The 18,997-nt window shown below is 39.5% G+C and overlaps 1 protein-coding gene and 1 long non-coding RNA gene across 2 annotated transcripts in view; one reads left to right on the top strand and one right to left on the bottom strand.

The window, feature by feature from the left end:
• ANO6 (anoctamin 6) overlaps positions 1-18,997 on the bottom strand; it is a 68,044-nt gene that overhangs the window by 25,127 nt on the left and 23,920 nt on the right. Inside the window, 2 exon segments of the mRNA XM_068997938.1 lie at positions 7,870-7,998; positions 16,605-16,681. Of these exon segments, the coding sequence (XP_068854039.1) occupies positions 7,870-7,998; positions 16,605-16,681 (206 nt within the window).
• On the top strand, positions 1,010-10,764 carry LOC138100202 (uncharacterized). Its single transcript, XR_011146800.1, has 3 exons — positions 1,010-1,403; positions 1,792-1,852; positions 10,617-10,764. It is a non-coding gene; the product is annotated as an uncharacterized lncRNA (long non-coding RNA).

Raw genomic sequence — 18,997 nt, 5'->3', positions numbered from 1 at the left:
ATCTGTTCCAAATTTCACAAATATGTATGCATAGAAAAATGGACTTGCTTCCCAAAGCCATCATTATGTTGTTATCTCTATAGCCCACTTGATAGCTACTGTGGTGATACGTACAGTCCTACCTACTAATTAATCCTGATCAGTTTTTTTATCTGACATGCAATATTGCTCTCAAATGCAATTGTGGAGAACTTATCCTCTTAGTTCCTGGTACTTTACAGAGGTAAAAGTGAGAGTCAGGCTTTGAAAATTTGGAAATCTATCCCTGAAACTGTGATCTCTTTCACCTTTAGTCACTAAGTGAACTACATTAATCTTCCTTTAGAAAGTCTTCATCTCAAGTGCTTTCCATCCAGCAACCTGTAACTTTATGCTTCTTTCACAGTAATCACATGAGTTCACGCAGTGGTTCAAACTGTACAGTCCCTCTATATTTTGGTCCATGGATTACATCCCCAAAGGAAGACAATGAGAGCTGTAGCACTTGTAGAGTCAGTGGTGCTGTTCCAGGAGCATTCAATGTCCCCAGCAGGACACAAGTTTTCCTCAGTAAAGATCAGATTTGTGGATCATTCTAATTACATTTCATAGTTACCAGCACTTGGCAGCTAGTGAGTTACAAAAAACTTGAAATGTCTTTCCAATCTTGAATCTGCTTCTCCATATAGACAATTTCCTCCCAAGAAACACAGAAATATCCTCTTTACCCTCAAATACAAAACATATAACTCCATAAGGGATTTATAAGAACTCTTGAAACTTCATGTGAAGCAATCAAATTTAAAAGCTATCTGCACGAACTGGATAGTTCCTCAGTGATCTATTTGTTTATGTGAGACAAGGGTAGCCAGCTCTCCCTGGCCTACAGACTGCATGTCAAAATATCAGCACAGGTAATGGGGGGCACCTGTAGGCAGCTGGGGCTGGGGGCTCGTCTGTGAGGAGTTTGCTGGAAGAAGATGTCTTTAATGCACTGGGGACTGAGAGCTTTATTCCTGTACCAGGTTAGGCTAGGCCTGCAGCGAGGTTCTCGCAGTGACTTGGGCATACTACTTTCATACTCCCAGATTACTTTCATGCCACTGGCCAATTTCTTGCTGTTTATATGTGCTTAAAGGATTTGGTATCTCCCTCTGCAGGAACTTAAAGAAAAATGACCCAGTGTTTTTTGTCATGTGGTTCTCTATAGCCATTCTAGCTGCCTTAAGGTCTGTGCACAGGATCCAGACCTGTTGCTGCAGTGAAGGACCAGAGTCAATGAATGACCCTCTAGATGAAGTCTTAGGAACTTTGAAAGGTATGTAGAAAGTGGTCTTCAGGGCTAGAATCAAGGCCCACCCAATCTAGGGGCAAAAGGTGCTTCAGCAAAAAAGTGAAAATCTTCAGAAGTTCCACAGGAACAGGTCAGTTGTATACCGAAATAAGTTTCATCCAGTTCTTCAACATTTAAAGATAGTTTTAAGTCCCCAAAAAGGAAAAAGCTGTTTTTCTAAAACTCTAGAAAGTCTTGAAATTATTCATTATAAAACTGAATAACAATATGAACAGCCTACCCCATTTATAGTTTGTTAGTTCTCAGCTGCAGCAGCTGCATGTGACAATGATCTCAGTGGACTAATTTAATATTTTGTTAAGAAGTATTTTTCTTATCTGTTTTGGGTTTTCTGCCTTTTTATTCTGGTGAATATCACCTTCTACTCAAGCTAGGCACAAGAAGAGCCAAATATTTCACACTGGTTTTTTCTCTCATCAATACTTATCACCTTTCTCCTTATTCCTTGCTTTTCTCAGGATAAAACCACAAACTCAAACTTTGATAGCACTCTTCATGGAGGGATCTCTCCACATCTCAGTAAGTTCACTTGGCTGTTATAGACAGTAAAATGCTCTTTATAATTTTTCATTGTGTATAAATGTGTGTGTAATATAGACATTTATAACGTATACATCTAATTATCTTTGTTGTACTGAAAGCTCTAACTTAAAATCACAAATGTGAATGAGTGTTTTCCTTGCAGTAATATATTTCCTTGCATTTTCAATATTTCATAGGTAATAGTGCTCTCCAGTCTCCTTTAAAGCTAAAGGTTTTCAGTCACAGTGGCTTCTAAGTAAACTATGTAATGATTTCCTCTACAATTTTTGTTTTATCAAAACTCAACCCTTTTACCAGTTCATTAGTATATGTAGAACACAACACACAGGAGTTTGTCACTCTAGTAGTAACTCTTCTGCCATTTCATCCCACCTCTTTGCTTCTTCCACATTCACATGGTTCTTTCTGAAGTGAATAATACTCAATCATGAAAATATTTCAACCTGAGTTCTGCTTTTTTTCAGAAAATAAAACAGGCAGGGGGCTAAATACCTGTTCTTTCTAAATAGAAATCTTTTTGCATCACAAAAATAGATGCAGAGCAATTCTCATTTGTAGAAGTCTAAGCTATTTTTAAAAAATCTTGTAATCAGATTCCTTCAATAATTTATTATGGCAAGGAGTTCCCAAAATTAATTTTGCCCTCAAAATCTTAGAGGAATGTTGACAATATGAAGGTTTCTAATAATGCATGAATTCAAGTAGCAGGAAACAAAGCCTCTGGGAGGCTTTGCTAATTAGGGGCTTTGCTATTTTATAGAAATGATTGAATTATGTGTATAATGATCTATGGAGGAGCTAGACTTTTACCCAGGGGAGTCTGTAGTGGTTTTGCATTGACTGGGGAATACAGTATATAGATATAATGGTTTATTAGGCTGGAAGGTGGAGACCATCCAAAGTTTATTTTAGTATCTGGCATTTTGCTCAGCTGCCTGCAAGGGTAAGTTGAAATAATAAAGTAATCATAGTAATGCTGCTGATCTAAACCTAACATAGGTTTTGATGATTGAATAGCTGTTCAATAGACTAAGACACCACAGGATGCATAATCATATACAGTCTTAAGAAAATGAAAGCAGAATGTAAGTGAACGCCAAGTGTTACAGGCATGTGGAAGAGTCAGCTTTTGAGAGGTGCTTTTTCACCACGATGCTTTCAATTTCTGGTGATTGTCTTGCCAAGTGGAGGAGATTAACAAGATTGTGTGTCTGGAAATTGGTAGCAGACCAGTAGCACTTTTTCCCCTGTGTTTTGTAAATGGTAGGGAAGACGTGCTTTGATTACAGTGGCAGAAGAATGTCAACTCATACCTGTGCTAAGTTTCTTTTGTGCAAAGGGAAAAGTTCCCTACAACAATATCCATGTGGCTTCAGGGGAAAAATCCTAATAAGGAAAGAGAGCTTGAATAGCCTCCTCTGCCTTACCTGACAGTCAACAGACAAATCACAGCCAATAAGAGAAAGAGCATGGGGCCCAAAGCCTCCCCTATGGAAATCAGCTGAAGGGAGTGAAGAGGATCATTGTATCAATACTAGCTGCCTCATAGTTTCTTTGATGATATTTGGAAGCTTTCTTCAAAGTCCCAGCTGTCAGCATCAGAAAATTAATTGATTGAGCAGCTCTGCTCTGTAAGCTTCTTTCCCTTATGTTTGAAGATAATCATAAAAATGTGAAGCAGAACATACTATAGAGAATAACCCCCAAAAATGCAAACCCAAAGAACTCCAAATACATATTTTCTGGTACACCCTTTGATTTCAAGCCAGCTTCATGGTTTTCTGAAACCTGATCTGTGACCACACAGAACTGGCAATACTGCAGTCTAGCCCTACCCTCAACAATGGCTTCTACTCACCCTGTTTGGAAAGACCCATTTCTGGTCCTACAAATGTTTGTAGTAACTGCAGAGTAACTCTCTCCTTCTATCTGTCTTCATATTCTTCTGTCATACTTCCTTCCAAAGAAGTAAAATTAAGGTTTGTGGTTGCCTCAGGAATAGAGGTTTTATTTCAGTGAATTTGTTCTTCAAAACCAAACCATCCAGCTGACATGAAGGCAGGTGGGGCTGCCCTCCTCCCAGTGCCAAAGGTCCCTTCCATAGTTGTTATCAGACTTCCTGAGTATGTTGGCTGAGTACATCACAGGCATGCAGAACCTGTCATTCTCTACTGCCTCAAATCGCTGCAAAAAATGTCACAGAGGTACCCTTTTACCTGTAAACCCAAGTGCTGTTCTCTCACTGCAGCTATGATACATGCTAAGCAGTGAGATAAGTACAATTCGTGTTTGAAAAGTCACCCAAGCTTATTTTTGGTTGTGTTTTTTTTTTTTCTTTTTGTGGTTTTATTGTTGTTGGTTATCCAATTTAGACAAGTATAAAGGCAGGAACTATCCACTGTTGGCTTATGAGAACAAAACTCTCTAGCCCTATTGAAGTTCTCAGTAACACTGTACTTAAAAAACCCCAATGAGATGTGTGTAATATTCTCCATGAGTGATAGTTTTCATTCAATTTGGAAAAAAAAAAAGAATCTCTGTTTCTGAGAAGCACATACTCATTCATGGCTGGAAATGAAGGTTTTGCCCACATTCCAATTTAAATTACTGACAATCTTTCTGTTTATATCTGTTGGGGAGAAATAGATGGACTAAAATGACATTCTGCATTGATTTATTTTGAATTCACCTTTCTGGCCCTGATCCTTTGACTTTCAACAAGGACCCCAACAGATAAAACTGGCATTTTGGATCATTCCTGAAAAGATTGGTGATATTCAAATTCTATTCTGATGGTAAGCTATCCTGACAAATAGGGTACATAAATTGTAGATTTTAGAGACATCCTTTGAGCAAGAATTTCAATTGCTTGCAAGGTACAGTTTCAGGAATCTTCTCCTGGCAGTCTCATTTTTGGCTAGTGCTTGCAAAATTAATTGTATACCAACTTTAAAAGTTTGAAGTTTGAATTGAGTTGCATATATGAAACGTATCTCCTAACTTTTGAGTCTATAAATTACATTAGAAACCTCCATGAGGTTGTCATTTCATTCGTTTGACTTTGCCTCCCCTAAACCAGATTTCAGAAGCAGATGAAAATATGAGAAGCACTGTGGATCTCCAAGAGTTTCATAATCACACATTTTTATTCCTTCTATCAAATCACATTCATGTTTTTATTCATTTCCTGCGGTCCCCTGAGATATTTTCCCAAGAATATTCCTTATTACTATAAACTAGTGCTGGACCATTCAGTTACATTTATCCAATTCTTTGGAAAAAGAACAGAAAACCATTCAATTCCAATATAATGATAGTCCCAGGATCTGAGTCTTCTCTAGCTGCAGAAGAACAGGTGGATCTGTGCCCTGTTTCTCTGAATCCAGCAAATTGGATACCTAGGTTGTGGTCTGATTTGCAAATCCTTCTGTCTAAATTCAGTAAGCATCTGGGGACTCCTCCACGTTCAGTATCATACAAAACCACCTGCAGCCCACAAAACATTTCACTTCAGGAATCTACAGATGTCCACTAACATTTTGAATTCTGAAGTGACTTCCACGTCATGCACTTGGGTGGGGTGCTGCGTGTGTCAGACAGAATTTGTCCCAGTGACAAATCTCTAAATTTCACAGACCTGTAATGTTGCACACAACCAGTGGAACACTTGCTCCTGACCCCAGTGACATGAGGACGTCACCCTATGAGAACAGACTTCACTGAATCTCCTATTCTTTAGTAAGCTGGAGTTTCCAAATTCTGTGCACAATAACGCTCTGGATAATAGTTCTATAAAACTGTCAGGGAAGTCAAAGAAAGAGCAGCATGGGCAAGGAACCTATTCATGCTTAAAGCACCCTGAATTAAACAAGATACTACTTATAAAATTGGGCATTTTCAATTCATCATTGATCAGACAGTGATGTATGCAGTATTTAAAACTGATTGAAAGTGACAATACTCCTTCTTTTGGTTGCATTTCACCACAAGAATAGAAGTAATTTGCCTCAGAAAAAATTACAACCAAATAAACAACAGCATCAGTAAAGACGAGTTATCAAGTAGGTTTTATGCCAACACTGATGAAATCTGAGTGTATCTTGGGCTGCACCAACCCCACACTGTTTTTGGAACTGTGGTAGGCCAAAATGTTAATTTCCTTCCTGGAATTCTAAGAATGTAAAGCTGTACCATAAATGTCATCTTAATTTCAATCTCAGATATAAGGTACATGTATACAGTCCCCCTGTTGCTTCAGCTTCTACTTATCCATGGAAATACTGGTTTTGGCTTCCTTCTGACTAATCCATATCACCCCAGTCTCGTGTGTCACTCTCCTGGCCACACTTCTGTCCATACAGGCTTTGCTGGCCACTTTGCTGTCAGGCTGTACAGCTGGCTCTTGTTCAGCTTGCTGTCCATGCAGACCTCCAGGGCCTCTTCCACAGAACTGTTCCCCAGCTGCTCAGTCTTCCCCTTATCTGGTCATCTGTCTAATATATTCTTGTCCTCGCATTTGTTATCTATAGGTAGATTGCTTCCTCTTCCTCAGCACACCACAGAGTCAACGTGGCTGCAGATCTTTGTGGGACTAAGACCTTAGAAAGGAAAGTTTTTCGCAAGCACCTACCCACAATCTCCTGGTCTAACTATTCATGGTTTCATTCTGGCTAATGTCTTAACATTAATGCTGCACTCAAAATACTACCCCATTGCTCACATTTAATTTCCATCACTACTTAGAAAAGATGCTCATTATATTTTTAATATATTTGGGCAATGGCCAAGTATTAAAAACATAAATGTAAAATGCTAATTGATAAAAACAATTCTTTCCAAAGGGGCAGCTTTTTAATCTAATTACCTCTTTCAATTAGTTTTTATTGCTGATCCTGTGATCATGTGTAATACAACATCCACCCACGGCAGGACTCCCTCAAACCCTGCTAACAACATTCCTTATGGCTGTCCTGTTAATGCCAACAACAACACTGTGTAATGATTATCAACCAACTTAGCTACAGGCTCTTTTACTCCTACTCTTCTATTTCCTAACTGCAAATTAATATTTGTATATGACCTTCTCTCAGGGATATCTTTCTCCCTGCCTGTCTCTACCAGAGGCTGCTGCTAGAACATGGATTGTTGCTAAATCAGAGAAGGATGTGGGTGGGTGGGGGAGTGCAGATGCCAAGGGAACGACAACCTCCTGGACGCTTGTTTCTCAGACAGTTCAGTGGCATGGCTGAGCTTGTTTTCATGACCATGCATGCCATCATGAAGGTAGTCCTCCAATGGAACTGATGAAATGATTAAAAGATAATAGTTAAAAAAAGTCTATTATTGTGCTTCATTGCTTAGGAGCTACAGAGCTATGGATGCTAAGGAGCATAAAGAAGTCACTGGCTTGAGTCAAAAACTTTTTGCAAGGTCCCTAACAAGGGTGAAAGTGTTGAAGTGTCAAGGGAAAGGATTGTACAGGGAGAAATTCTGGTGGCAGATGTACAATTATTTCCCATAAACAACTTAGGATTCAGAAGTCAGAAGAATGTCAGCAGCTGTGTTCATAACTGTGATCTGGAGCAACTGGTCAGCTGCCGTCTTTGGGTTCCTCTGAATACTTTGATTTTATTACCAAAGTCCATTAGGGGCCTAACTGAATCACTGTAGGTAGAGAAAATCTGCCTGTGATGATCTTGGTGTCTAATTTTAACCTGACACTGGCATTTTCCTGCTCTCATCTTCTGAAGGGTGGCCTCCCAGGAAGATGCTCTGAGGTCACCAGGCACACTGACAGACATGATGTGCAGTGCTCTGCCCATTTAGACAGCAATCTTCTGGCTCGAGCCCTGTCCCCTGCTCAGTTTGATGGGCTTCAGTCTCCCAGCTCCCCAGAGTACGCTGAGGATGAGGCAAAGCAATTGCTGTTCTGCAAGAGGGCACTTTCCTTTCTGTCCTCAGCTCTAACACCCAATATATGAAAAATAACTTACCTTTTGCTTTTTACGATCACTCCTCTTATGAGTAATTTTTTTACTTTCATCTTCATACACCAAAACAAAGTCAATTCTTCGCTGCCCATCTTTGAAGAACAAGGAGTCCGGCTTGTCATCAAAATCCACCTGAAAAGCAGGTAGCATAGGTTAATATGAAGATCTTTACTCACTAGTTCCTTACTTACTTCCTGTTACACAGTATTTCAGTGAACATAGAAATTCGACATATATCGGTCTTGTGTAACAGGAAGCCCAAAATGACAAAGTTGCACAGAATAGAAAGAAGAAAAAAAAATTATCCAGAGGAATTTGTCAGGTCTCTGCATGACATCAAATCAACAGAACTTTGACCTAATTTTCTTCTTTAAAAATGGTACATTAGCTTTTCATAATGAGAGAAGCATTGGGATGCAGCACCAGTACCAAATATTGCAACTGTCTGGTAATTTCTCTGCCATCATGGACATATCATTAGATAGTTTGTCTGCAAGATTGTTGTTGCCTGATGGGAGTCTCAGAATTAGTACATTGCCATCTGTTCCCTTACCTGCAGAATTTTAAGCATCTCTGCAATCTCTGCAATTACTAAACAAAACAAAACAAAAAGCAGAAGTTTCATGCATGCTTATACCTCAACCCACCACCGCCAGGAGAACAAAGAACATGGTCAGACCAGAGATGAGATCTCCAAACAGACACATATTATGCAGATTTATTTCTCATTTTATCTGCAACATCTCAGCAAGCAAAAAACACACTGTTGTGTGCCACACATCCATCATGTTATAATAGATGCCAAAATCAAAAGTTTTAATATATCCATAAGCCATTATCCAGCCCCTGGAGGAAAGTAGGATAGATTGTCATATCCATTAATAACATCTTAATGTGTTATTTCATGCGTGAAATGATACAGACACATCGGTGACAGGGAAACTTGAACGCTTGAATAATGATTTTGCAATTTCTTAGAGTACTCAGAGGGCAATATCAAACATTAACAACCCCCTCCTTTCAGGTAATATACAGCTGTAATGTTATCAGAATCATGCTGGGTGATGAGCACCAGCCTCGCAGGTACTTGGCCAAATGGGTCCGTGCTGTTAATGGAGGCAGTGCTACTGAAATTGACAGATACCAAACCCCTGAAGTGGCACTCAGCATGGCATTAGGGACAATAAGATCTCCAAAGCTGGCAAGGCTCCTACACAGAACTGCAGAGGAGCTTTGGCCTCCAGCTGACTGGGCATGGAGGGTAGCCAAAACAGGATCAGGTCAAGGAAAATGAGACAGACTAATCTCTTGCATTTGATGTGGATGGATGTAGAAAAGATTCCCAGATGTCCCATCCCTGGAATTTCCCTGTCAGTTCGGACCAAATTTCATAAGACATGTCAGATCAGGTTTTGGAGCTCTGGGATGTCTGGTCCACAGAAAGGCCATGGAAATGTGGTTATGGTGTAAGAAACCCCTGAAGTGCAGACTGAAATGGTTATTCTTCAACTGTGAAGAACTGAGAAGAATGTCAGCCTTCAGTCAGGAGCACCCGAGTCCCAGGGAGCATACAGTGTTTTAGGAACCACGTGTCAGTTTTTCCAAAACAAACTTCCTCATGGTTTTTTTCCAAAACCTCTCCCTGTAGATTATTTTGTTACTGTGTATTGGCTGAACCAAAACAGGCAACCAAGATGTCTCCCCATAATTATGACAAAATTTCCATATTTTAAATAAACTCAGGGGAGTTTAAACTCACATTTTTTTTATGTTGCATATGCAAAGGCTAGGACCTGCTGCAAAGAGGTCCTGTTGACTTAGTTGCTTCAAAAGTTGGAGCAGATTCTTGAATAGAACAGTTTTCTTTGAATGCCACCTGCATGCCGGGGTTTGTGACCAACCTGACAGCAAGCAGCTGCTGACACACACACATACACATATATATATACTGACATATGGCCAGAAGACACACATTCTGTATGTTAGTTTCACAGCCTGGGCTACGATTTAGAGACTACCTAGGCAGCCACCAAATCAACATACAATTGCATACTGTGAACAAAGTTTTAGGAAAAAAAAATGCATTCGGTTTCCAGATGACATCACCTGACCACAATGACACTGAGTATCTCTATCAGCCAAAGCAAGTCACAGATGTGAACTTCTAAATCCATGAGAGATGAACTTGGCATAGCCCCATCAAGAAATCGGAATTGGCCCTGACAAGCTTTCCTCCTGCTGAGGACTAGTCATGGGTGTAAAACACAGCCCTGCTGCTATCATTTCCAGTCTCATTTAAAACATAACCACGATGATTTAATGTTGACAAGATTCCCTATTGGGAGGAAAACACCAACAACAGCCAACAGCCCCTGTTGGGAGACAGCTTGGGAGGTGCTGGAGCAGCAGCAGAAGGGAGGCGTGGAGAGTGGAGCCCAGCAGGCACAGAGCCTGGCCTGGGAGCTGCTGCTCTCCTCTGGGAGTCCAGCGGGCTCTGTCATGTCACGGGCTACAATGGCTTCATGTTGCAATGCTGGAAACACAGAGACCAAGTCTTGTGGTAATGAATACCAGGGGGAAGGGTTGCCCCTACATAAACCACAAGTTTTTTTTAATTGGGCTTTTTCCTCTTTGGAATCTTAGAAACATCATTATAATAACTTCTGCTTAAAAACACACTGTTTAGTTGTGAAAGTCAAGGACTTGAAAGCATAAAAGTAGTAATAGCTTTAACTTTTTTTTCCCTACAGCTTTTAGCACTTTTTCTGATATGACTTGTTCTCAGGATAGAGAAGAAAGACATGGGAAAGATCAAACATCAAATCAAGTTTTAATACAAGAAGATTTGATCATAAGTCGTGCTTGCATAATTTCACTGAATAATTTTCCTTTAAATGTAGTAGTTTTAAGCTTAAAAAAGCTGTGATAACTGGATTACCAATAATAATTTGTTATATTAAAAACTATATATATATTACAATATTTATAAAATATTCTGATGAATTTACTTACATATGTGTTGTCATTCACAGATGTGTATAACTGTTACTGTATACATGCACCCTTCTCTCTCTCACACACACACTATGCACATATAAATTGAATATAGCTGAAAGATTAATAAATATTGGACTGCATGAATCCAGATAGACAGAAGTTCATACCTATGCAGCTAACTTCTTACATGTAATCTCCACTGCTTTTAATCACAAGGGCGTTGTTCAGTTGACCTTTCCATTGACACTTTATATATCAATAAGATAATAAAGAATCAACTCATTAAGCCTGAATCCTTAAGAGATCAAGACCTACACAAATAGATTGTTATGTAGCATTAAATATTGCTCAATTAAAATTAAGAAGTAAAATGCAAAAGAGAAGGTAATAGCCAAGTTTCCAACAGCCACATTAACTAACGTGTGGTGTATTTTGTAATCCCTACTGGATAGCTGGTAATGAAAAATCATATATTATTCAACATAACTACCCAGGGAAAAACACGACTGGAAACCAAAAAGATGTGGTATACTTTGAAGTTAGCAATTCCTTTGAGACAAGGTTTGTTTTGTTTTGTTTTTTAATATGTAATATTATTTGACAGTTTTACAAATGTTACTATCATACCAATGCACACAGGCTTGCGTGCATAGACACATAAATTAATGGGGCTGAAATTTCAATACATAATTTTTTAAAGTATCAGTAGCAAATGATAACCCCAAATAATGAACAGGCCCATTGACACCTCTTTGTTTTGGAAGAAACGAACACAGGTCTATTTACTGCACTATCTAATTTTTTTAGCCTTGGCATAATCACATTTTTAAGTACTGATGAGGCAATCAGTTGTGCACTCTAATGCTTTAATAATACCCTAATGAACAGCAGGTTAATATTGATTAACACCATTAATAAATAAAAATTATAATATATATAGCTGTAAAATACTAATTATACTTAGCACACAATCTGCAGCCTTTCATAACTCTCCAAGTGCTGCACAACCAACTGCTTGCCTAGTAGTGGGAAACAGGGAACTATTAGTTGCTTTATTAACAGAAGGAATTTCAGGGAGAGAAGGACCAGGCCATGAATAAAGTTTTTTGCAATGCTGAGGTTACACTTACATGGGCTAGCCTAAAGGCAGCATGGCCACATCCATGTGGTGTACCTCTGTGTTTCAGTTCAGAACAGGTCAGATCAGGTGAGCACCAGAGGCTCTTCACTCCAGGGAACGAGACTGGAGGAGCCTGCGGTAACAGAAAGCCCAGAAATGTCTGTAATGCAGACACCACCTCCTCAGCACCAAATGCCTTTTCCATAGAAAAACTGCTCAGGCCTTCACTGCCAGCAGATGTACACATGGGCTGTGGAATCCTGAGGGAGCTGGGAAGTGCTGCACTTATGCAGTCACACTGAAGGTGCTGGTCATAAGCAGTCCTCTGCCATGCACTCCCCTTCCTTTACACACAGTATCTTCCTATTCCCTGAGTGTGTCCCCTTGTGGCCACTTCGGCAGAGGAATAAGGAGCTTCCTGCACTCTGGTAATCCAGCACAAGCCATCACCAGCCAACAGCAGTGGCTCTCCCAGGCCATGGGACACAGCAGCACTTGGAAAAGAGTCAAGTGGGACACAGAGATAAGCTTGCCCCAGCACACAAGGCTGAGGGAACTGGTTTGCCTTCAAATGCCCACATCATGGAGGGCCCCCTCAATCCCTTGATTCAGAGCTCCTCAATAGGGAGACTTCTGTGTGCCCCTCCACACGTATAACCAGGCTTGCTGGTGTCCAAAGGGAGCTGCTGTGTCTCACTCTTGAGAGCTGCTCCTGTAGTCATGGCTACATGTGATGTCTGCAGTAGATTAACAGAGAACACACAGGCAGAAAGCTCCTTCAACAACAGCAATGTTCCAGGGAGGAAAAATGGTTGCATTGCCAAGAAACCTGCCTCACTTTTCCAGGCTTCACTAGGCATGATATAGTTAAGCATTCAGTGCTGATAATGGTGGGAAGGGCAGCACTGAGACAAGCACAAAGAAAAATATGTGTGCAGGAATTGCAGCTATTTATTGTTTACTATACCCTGAACAAGAACAGTATTGTAAACTGGATTTTTAAAATAACAAGAGATTCTGCAGGAATGGTTTATCTAACTGGAAAGATAAAAGTGCTTTATTTTGCCTGCAAGAGCCTTTGGTGTGACTGTCAATAGCACCAAATGTAATCATTACTGGAGGGATAAACTTCTTGTCTGCAACCTCACATAATTTTCAGATCTGCTTCAAAATAGCTTCCTGCAGCATGCCAGGGAATAAATCAGTACTGGGAAAGAAGAGAGCAGAGCAGAGCTTGTGTAACATTGCCTCTGCTGATAGGCACCTGCAAAAAATCCTCCCACTGGGGCTGAGAGACAGGCACATGAGGGATTTGCAGGTTGCACTTCAGATGTGGGTTTTACAAAGGGGAAAATTTCAGAGTGCCTAATTAGGAGCACAGTTATTTCTCTCTACCTGCCTCAGGAAACTTTAAAACAAGGAAATAAAAAGAAAAAAAAAAAAAAAACAACTGTATTACCAGGGTATCAGGAAACATAATTATTTATAAAGGACTTTGAGATCATCTGAAGAAAATGTTACAGAAATAGCAAGTTCTTCTTACTCTCACAGCCATTTAAAAAGACTTTTTATTGCTTTAGGTTCTGAGCAACCAGTAGAGACAACTTTCTGACATTAAGACCAACACAAGCATTTATTTCTGGATGATATTTATATATATAATATATAAGATAGTACTGGAAGATGTAAGTTTATTTGCATATTGCATAATAATGTTGGTCTGTCTCCAGAGGGCCATAAAACTGTTGTGCCTTTAACATTTTCCTGTATTACTCATATTTGTTAATAACAACAGAGGACTATTTCAGTTCTCTTTTTAGCAATAATGCGAATATTAGCAAGCACTTAATCAGAAAAAGGGATTTTTTTTACTTTTCTCAACATGCAAAGGAATTTTAGCTATGTAACAAACTGAAATAAACTGAGACTAAAGACAAGTAGAAAAAATACGGGGTGTCATTACAGTCATGCATTTCTGTCAGCAGAAAGCAGCTGGTAACTGGCCAGGCATTGGGATGCCTTGTCCCCTGAGCTAAGTTTGGACCAGACACCCACTTGACTTCCTGTCTGAGTGTCAGGTCGCTGCTGGCTGCAGGAGGAATTCCAGTCACTCCTGATTAGAGAGAGACCAAATGGCCTCACTTTTAAAGAAAATGAAGAAAGTGCTCACTGAAAACCTGCTTTTCAGCAACTCCCATCTTTCTTGGGATGCAAGAGCTAGGAAATTCACTCTTTTAACTTCCCAGAGGCCTTCTTGCTGAAGAAATTTTATGTGAGGGGCAGCAGTAATAGAAAGTTTGAAGAAGTTAGCCTCCTCTCTGCAGATATTCGCTCTCAAAAAAAACTTATTGTTACATGCAAATTCAAATTATCTACCAATAAAGCAGATAAGCTGCAAAACGAAACATGAGCTGGAAAAAGCTTGAATTAATGCTGTCTGTGCAGTTTTGTCTTCCTTGTACAAGTTGTGTATGATACATGATTAAATTGCAGCATCACATGCCATATTTCTATGCTCTTTGTAGTTATGGAATACTCCTTATTATCTTCTTTATTTAATGTCTTTTTTTGTTTCCTTGGGGTTTTTTGTTTTGTTTTGTTTTTGCTTGTTTTTTTTTTTTCTTGTTACACCTCATCTAAATAGCTCAAAAGCTTAAAATAGGGATTTCCTTCTGACTATGCCTTTGGTATTCTCCTTATAGAATCTCGATGTTCTGCAAATCTTGTGAAATTTAATTTTAAAAGATCCCCCAGGAGAGAAAGTAATGGTATAACTCTGATTTTAATGGTGATCACATAAGGCATCTAAACATCTATGCCAAAACCTGTTCACTGTCTCCTAAATTTGGAGTTACAGCTTTATACACCAGGACAGTGGCATCTTTTCAGAGAGTTCAGCAATTGTCTCTATTCGAAGAGCAATAGAAGGTCCATATGTCACTCTCTTGAGCTAATGCAAACAGTGCCATGGATGTTCTCCTTTGGCACTCAGGGGAAAAAAAATCCTTGCTGTGACTTTACAAGTCTTGCACAGAAATCCTATAGCACGGGTTGTCCAATTATCTAGGACCAAACTCAGTTTTTCTAGTGGTAAGAGCCTTTCATTCCTTTGCAGCAATTTCCTGCCACATTTAAAGCTTGCTGAACTACCACAAACAATATCCTCACAGATTTTGGGCTTTTTGGAGATAATTGTCCTATTCATGTGCCAAATGAGGCAGGGATCTTGTGGTGAACTCAGCATATGATCCTGCAATTATAGAAAGCACCATAAGAAGAATAGGACTGCTTCTATTAGCCAATAATTTACTTAGTTTTGACTGCTCAGAACAACTTGCAAAATCAAATCAAATTTCCAGAACACTTCTGACTGCAATGCCTAATCTAAGTTTAGACAAAAAGACGCAGTACTTCCTTCTATTCAACCATTCCAGGTTAGGCTTCCTCTTCAGTTTCTGTTTCTAGATACAATTAGCCCTAATTCATTTAGCAGGCAGGTTCAGTAGATCTCAATTTTATCTTTCTGGCTCCTCCAACCCGCTGAAATATCTAGTGATCAACAAGAAGGACTTGACACAGAAGGAGCAGGGCAAAGATGCTGCCAAAACTGAGAAGAAACTACAATTGCTGGCAAACATGAGTGACCAAAAAAAAAAATTTATTCTGACCATCTATTTTCAGTAGAAATAAATTCTACCAAGACTACTCAGAGGAAACTGCTCTAACTACAAGGCATATGACAATCCAGCTATTTTGATGCTATTTCACTTCCCAGAAATACATAAAAATATTCAATGAACCACAAGGAGACTCCAAGAAGGGTTTCTATAACATCCAAGTCTGGGCACTCAGTTGGGAGATGGAAGCTCTTGGTTGCACCTCATGCTTCAAAAGTGTTTAAACAGCTTCAAATGAACACCCTGCTGCAAAACAGGGGCAGGGGAGGTGAGGGTGTCCACCTCCCACAAGAAAACTCATTTCCAGTTACTTTGGGTATTGGTTTCCTATGAGATCTGAGACAGGCGTCCTTGAGCTAGAGCCAGCAGCCCATTAGCTGCAGAAAATCTTAGGTGAGATGGGAACCTTGAACTTTGGACAAAGGGAACAGACACCTCTAGGTCTTTTTCCTTCTTGTCAGTTCAGTCTCTGGAGTAAGGAATTTCTTGGTGTCCAAGCTTTCTGTAAAAATGAATCCTGAACTCACACGTCAGTGTACTAATACTTGGGTGTATATGAATTTACAGGGTATGTGTGTTTATGTGTAGGGTGTGTTCAGAACTATTTATTCTTGTATACACACAGAGAAGTCCTATACATTTGTGAACAAAATTACATAGAGAGGGGAGGTCTATGTGTATGTATCAGTTTATAGTGAGTTTATATTGGTCACTTGTAACTGAGTCGAGTGCCTGTGACAACCTGTGCTTTCAGATCTGAGTCAATGACTTCAGGTACTTTTAGGGAAATGGGGATAACAGCAACTCAGATTTAATCACACAGATGAACTGCATGTGCTGCAAATGCAAAGGAATGCTAGTCTTCTGGAGCAGCTGCTGGGTTGTTGCATATCTACAAGAGAAAATTTTACAGGTAGTCACAGTTAAAGTAAACAGGTACCCACCCATTCAGGAGTATGAAGGCTTTGCTGCTCCGGCACAGTTCCGTAAGTGGGAATAATCACCTGGTTCAGTTCCAAGACTAAAATGAAACAAAAAAAATTAAAACAATTTAGCATTTTTTGGGGTATGGGTTTTTTATGGGGTTATTGTTTGTTGGTTTTTTTTTTTTAATTAATGCTTTGTGGAGAAGCCAATTTTTTGCATGTATTTAGTGTCTCAGAAATGAAACAACTGTGTCTCGCACTTCAGCTACAATCAGCAGGTGGAAAGAGAGTGAAACAGCAGGATGACAAGGTAATGCTAGGAGAGCATTCTGATGGTGATGCATCCCTACAGTGATGCAAACAGCATCCCTTTACTAGTATTTTTCTAGTTATTTAGTGTTTCAGAAACTCTATGGATGTTGAAGCAGAAGTTCATTTTTCAATGAATAAAGGTACCAGAACTGGCTCCAGCCACACAAATAATCCTGGCTTATGCTGGCTGTACTTGTCAGGCAAGAACAAACAACAGTAGCAAAGAATTCTTCACAAGGCTTGGAATGGGTGTCATACAGGCAGGGATACTGTAACATTCTCTCAATAACACATAACCTAAAAACACAACTACTACTTCAGTGTGTATTTATGCCTCAGCTACTCCTCACCCATTTCGATACCTGTTAAAAATGCATAACCTGTGAACTGAGTTGGTTTCCTGAAAATACAACATAAACTAAAAATGACCTTGTCAAATATGGTACTGCATGAAGCCATTATCAAGCACACTGGGAATACTGGCTACCAAATCAAGCACCAGACAACACATAAGTTCATCCTAATAAAGCTACTGGAAATAAGTTACAGAAGCTCTACAATTGCTGCAAGGTATTTGGTTTTGTTTCTCCACAACTATTTTTGTGTCTTAAGAAGAAGTCAGATAACATCCTGAGGCTGAAGATAACATCAAGTAGGTGAAGGGAGCAGGCTGCTTCCTGTCTATGCATGGCAGGCAGATGGATCCCATCTGTTATTTTTAGATCCTTAAAGCTGAGGCGTATCTTAGTTAAGTCTGTCCTGCACTGAGGAAGGGTCATGGATAACACAGGTACCTAAATGCCAGTGTTTCCTGAAAAGGATAGCCTCAACCTACCAAAAAATACTATAATACTAAAAGAACATCTCCAAACTCTAAAACAATCTAATCTATAGCACTTTTAGAATAGCTAAACACCCATTAGATACAAAGCCAGGATGAACACAACTGATATGCCGGGGTTTTTTTTTTGGTTTATTTTAGCTTTTTTTTTGTTTGGGTTTGGGTTTTTTTGGCTTAAAAACTTCATTACTAAATGGCCAAATTTTCAAGACATTTTAAGAAGCTTTTTTTTTCACTGATGATGCTCATTTATCCCAGCTGAAGATATGTCAAAACAGTTAGAAAAAGAGCACAACAAGATGACAAATCAATAGAACTCTCTCATGGCCTCTAAGCAGAAAACTCCAGTTTAAATACTCTTTCATATAGTTTGGTAGGGATTAGTTCCAGGTGGTGTTGTCAGTTTCCATATCTCTGCTCTGGTGATAGTATATGCTCCCGGGAGAAGAAGCAAGTCCATTAATCTTTTCTGAAATATTAGAGCCAAACCCCAAAGGTTTGAAATAAAAAAAGCTGAATAATCAAGATCTGTGAGCTCTCAAAACCATGAAGATCCTCAGAAACATTTCCCAGCATTTAAAAAAAGAGACAGAAAATGTGGACTAGTGCAGCATTCAAATGTCACATGGTGAGACAGTAACAGGAGGACTCAGAAAACACAAGCACCTCTCAGCAGCTACTGAAAAATTGCTGAACATGTGCATCATTGGGGTTTAATGGATTCAGCTTAGACTAGGATGAGAAGAGGAAATAGATATTCTCAATGGTAGTGTAATGGACATCTCACTACATTTCCTTCATTCTTTATTCTTTGTCTGGACACAAAGATACCCAGATATGAAGTATTTCTGAAAACCCAGAAGAAGGAATGTTTCTGCCCACATGTAACAGGCAGAGGGTATTAGAAATACAAGCATCTTGCTTTGAAATACAAACATTTACTCTGAAACTCTGTGTGCCATTACACAAAACATGCAGGTGTAGACACAGACATGAAGACTTTCAGCCACTGAACTGCAGAATCAGGAGTTGAAGTGGCCTTTTTGCTAAGTAACCACATCCCCATCATTGGTCCTGTCTAGAAAACCCTTCAGACAGAATTGAAGGTGGAAACATGGCATTCACAGGAAGAACTCCAGTTCTCCCAAATCCTGATGGATGTGGGGCTGGTCAGAAATATCCTTGTGAAATTTGTATGTGAGTACAATTTGCTTCTGCATCAGCACCTCTGGCCAGAATAATTTCCTCCTGATACAGT

This window comes from Aphelocoma coerulescens, chromosome 1A (genome assembly GCF_041296385.1).
Source record: "Aphelocoma coerulescens isolate FSJ_1873_10779 chromosome 1A, UR_Acoe_1.0, whole genome shotgun sequence".
NCBI lineage: Eukaryota > Metazoa > Chordata > Aves > Passeriformes > Corvidae > Aphelocoma > Aphelocoma coerulescens.
This window is presented reverse-complemented; position numbering and strand designations above follow the sequence as displayed.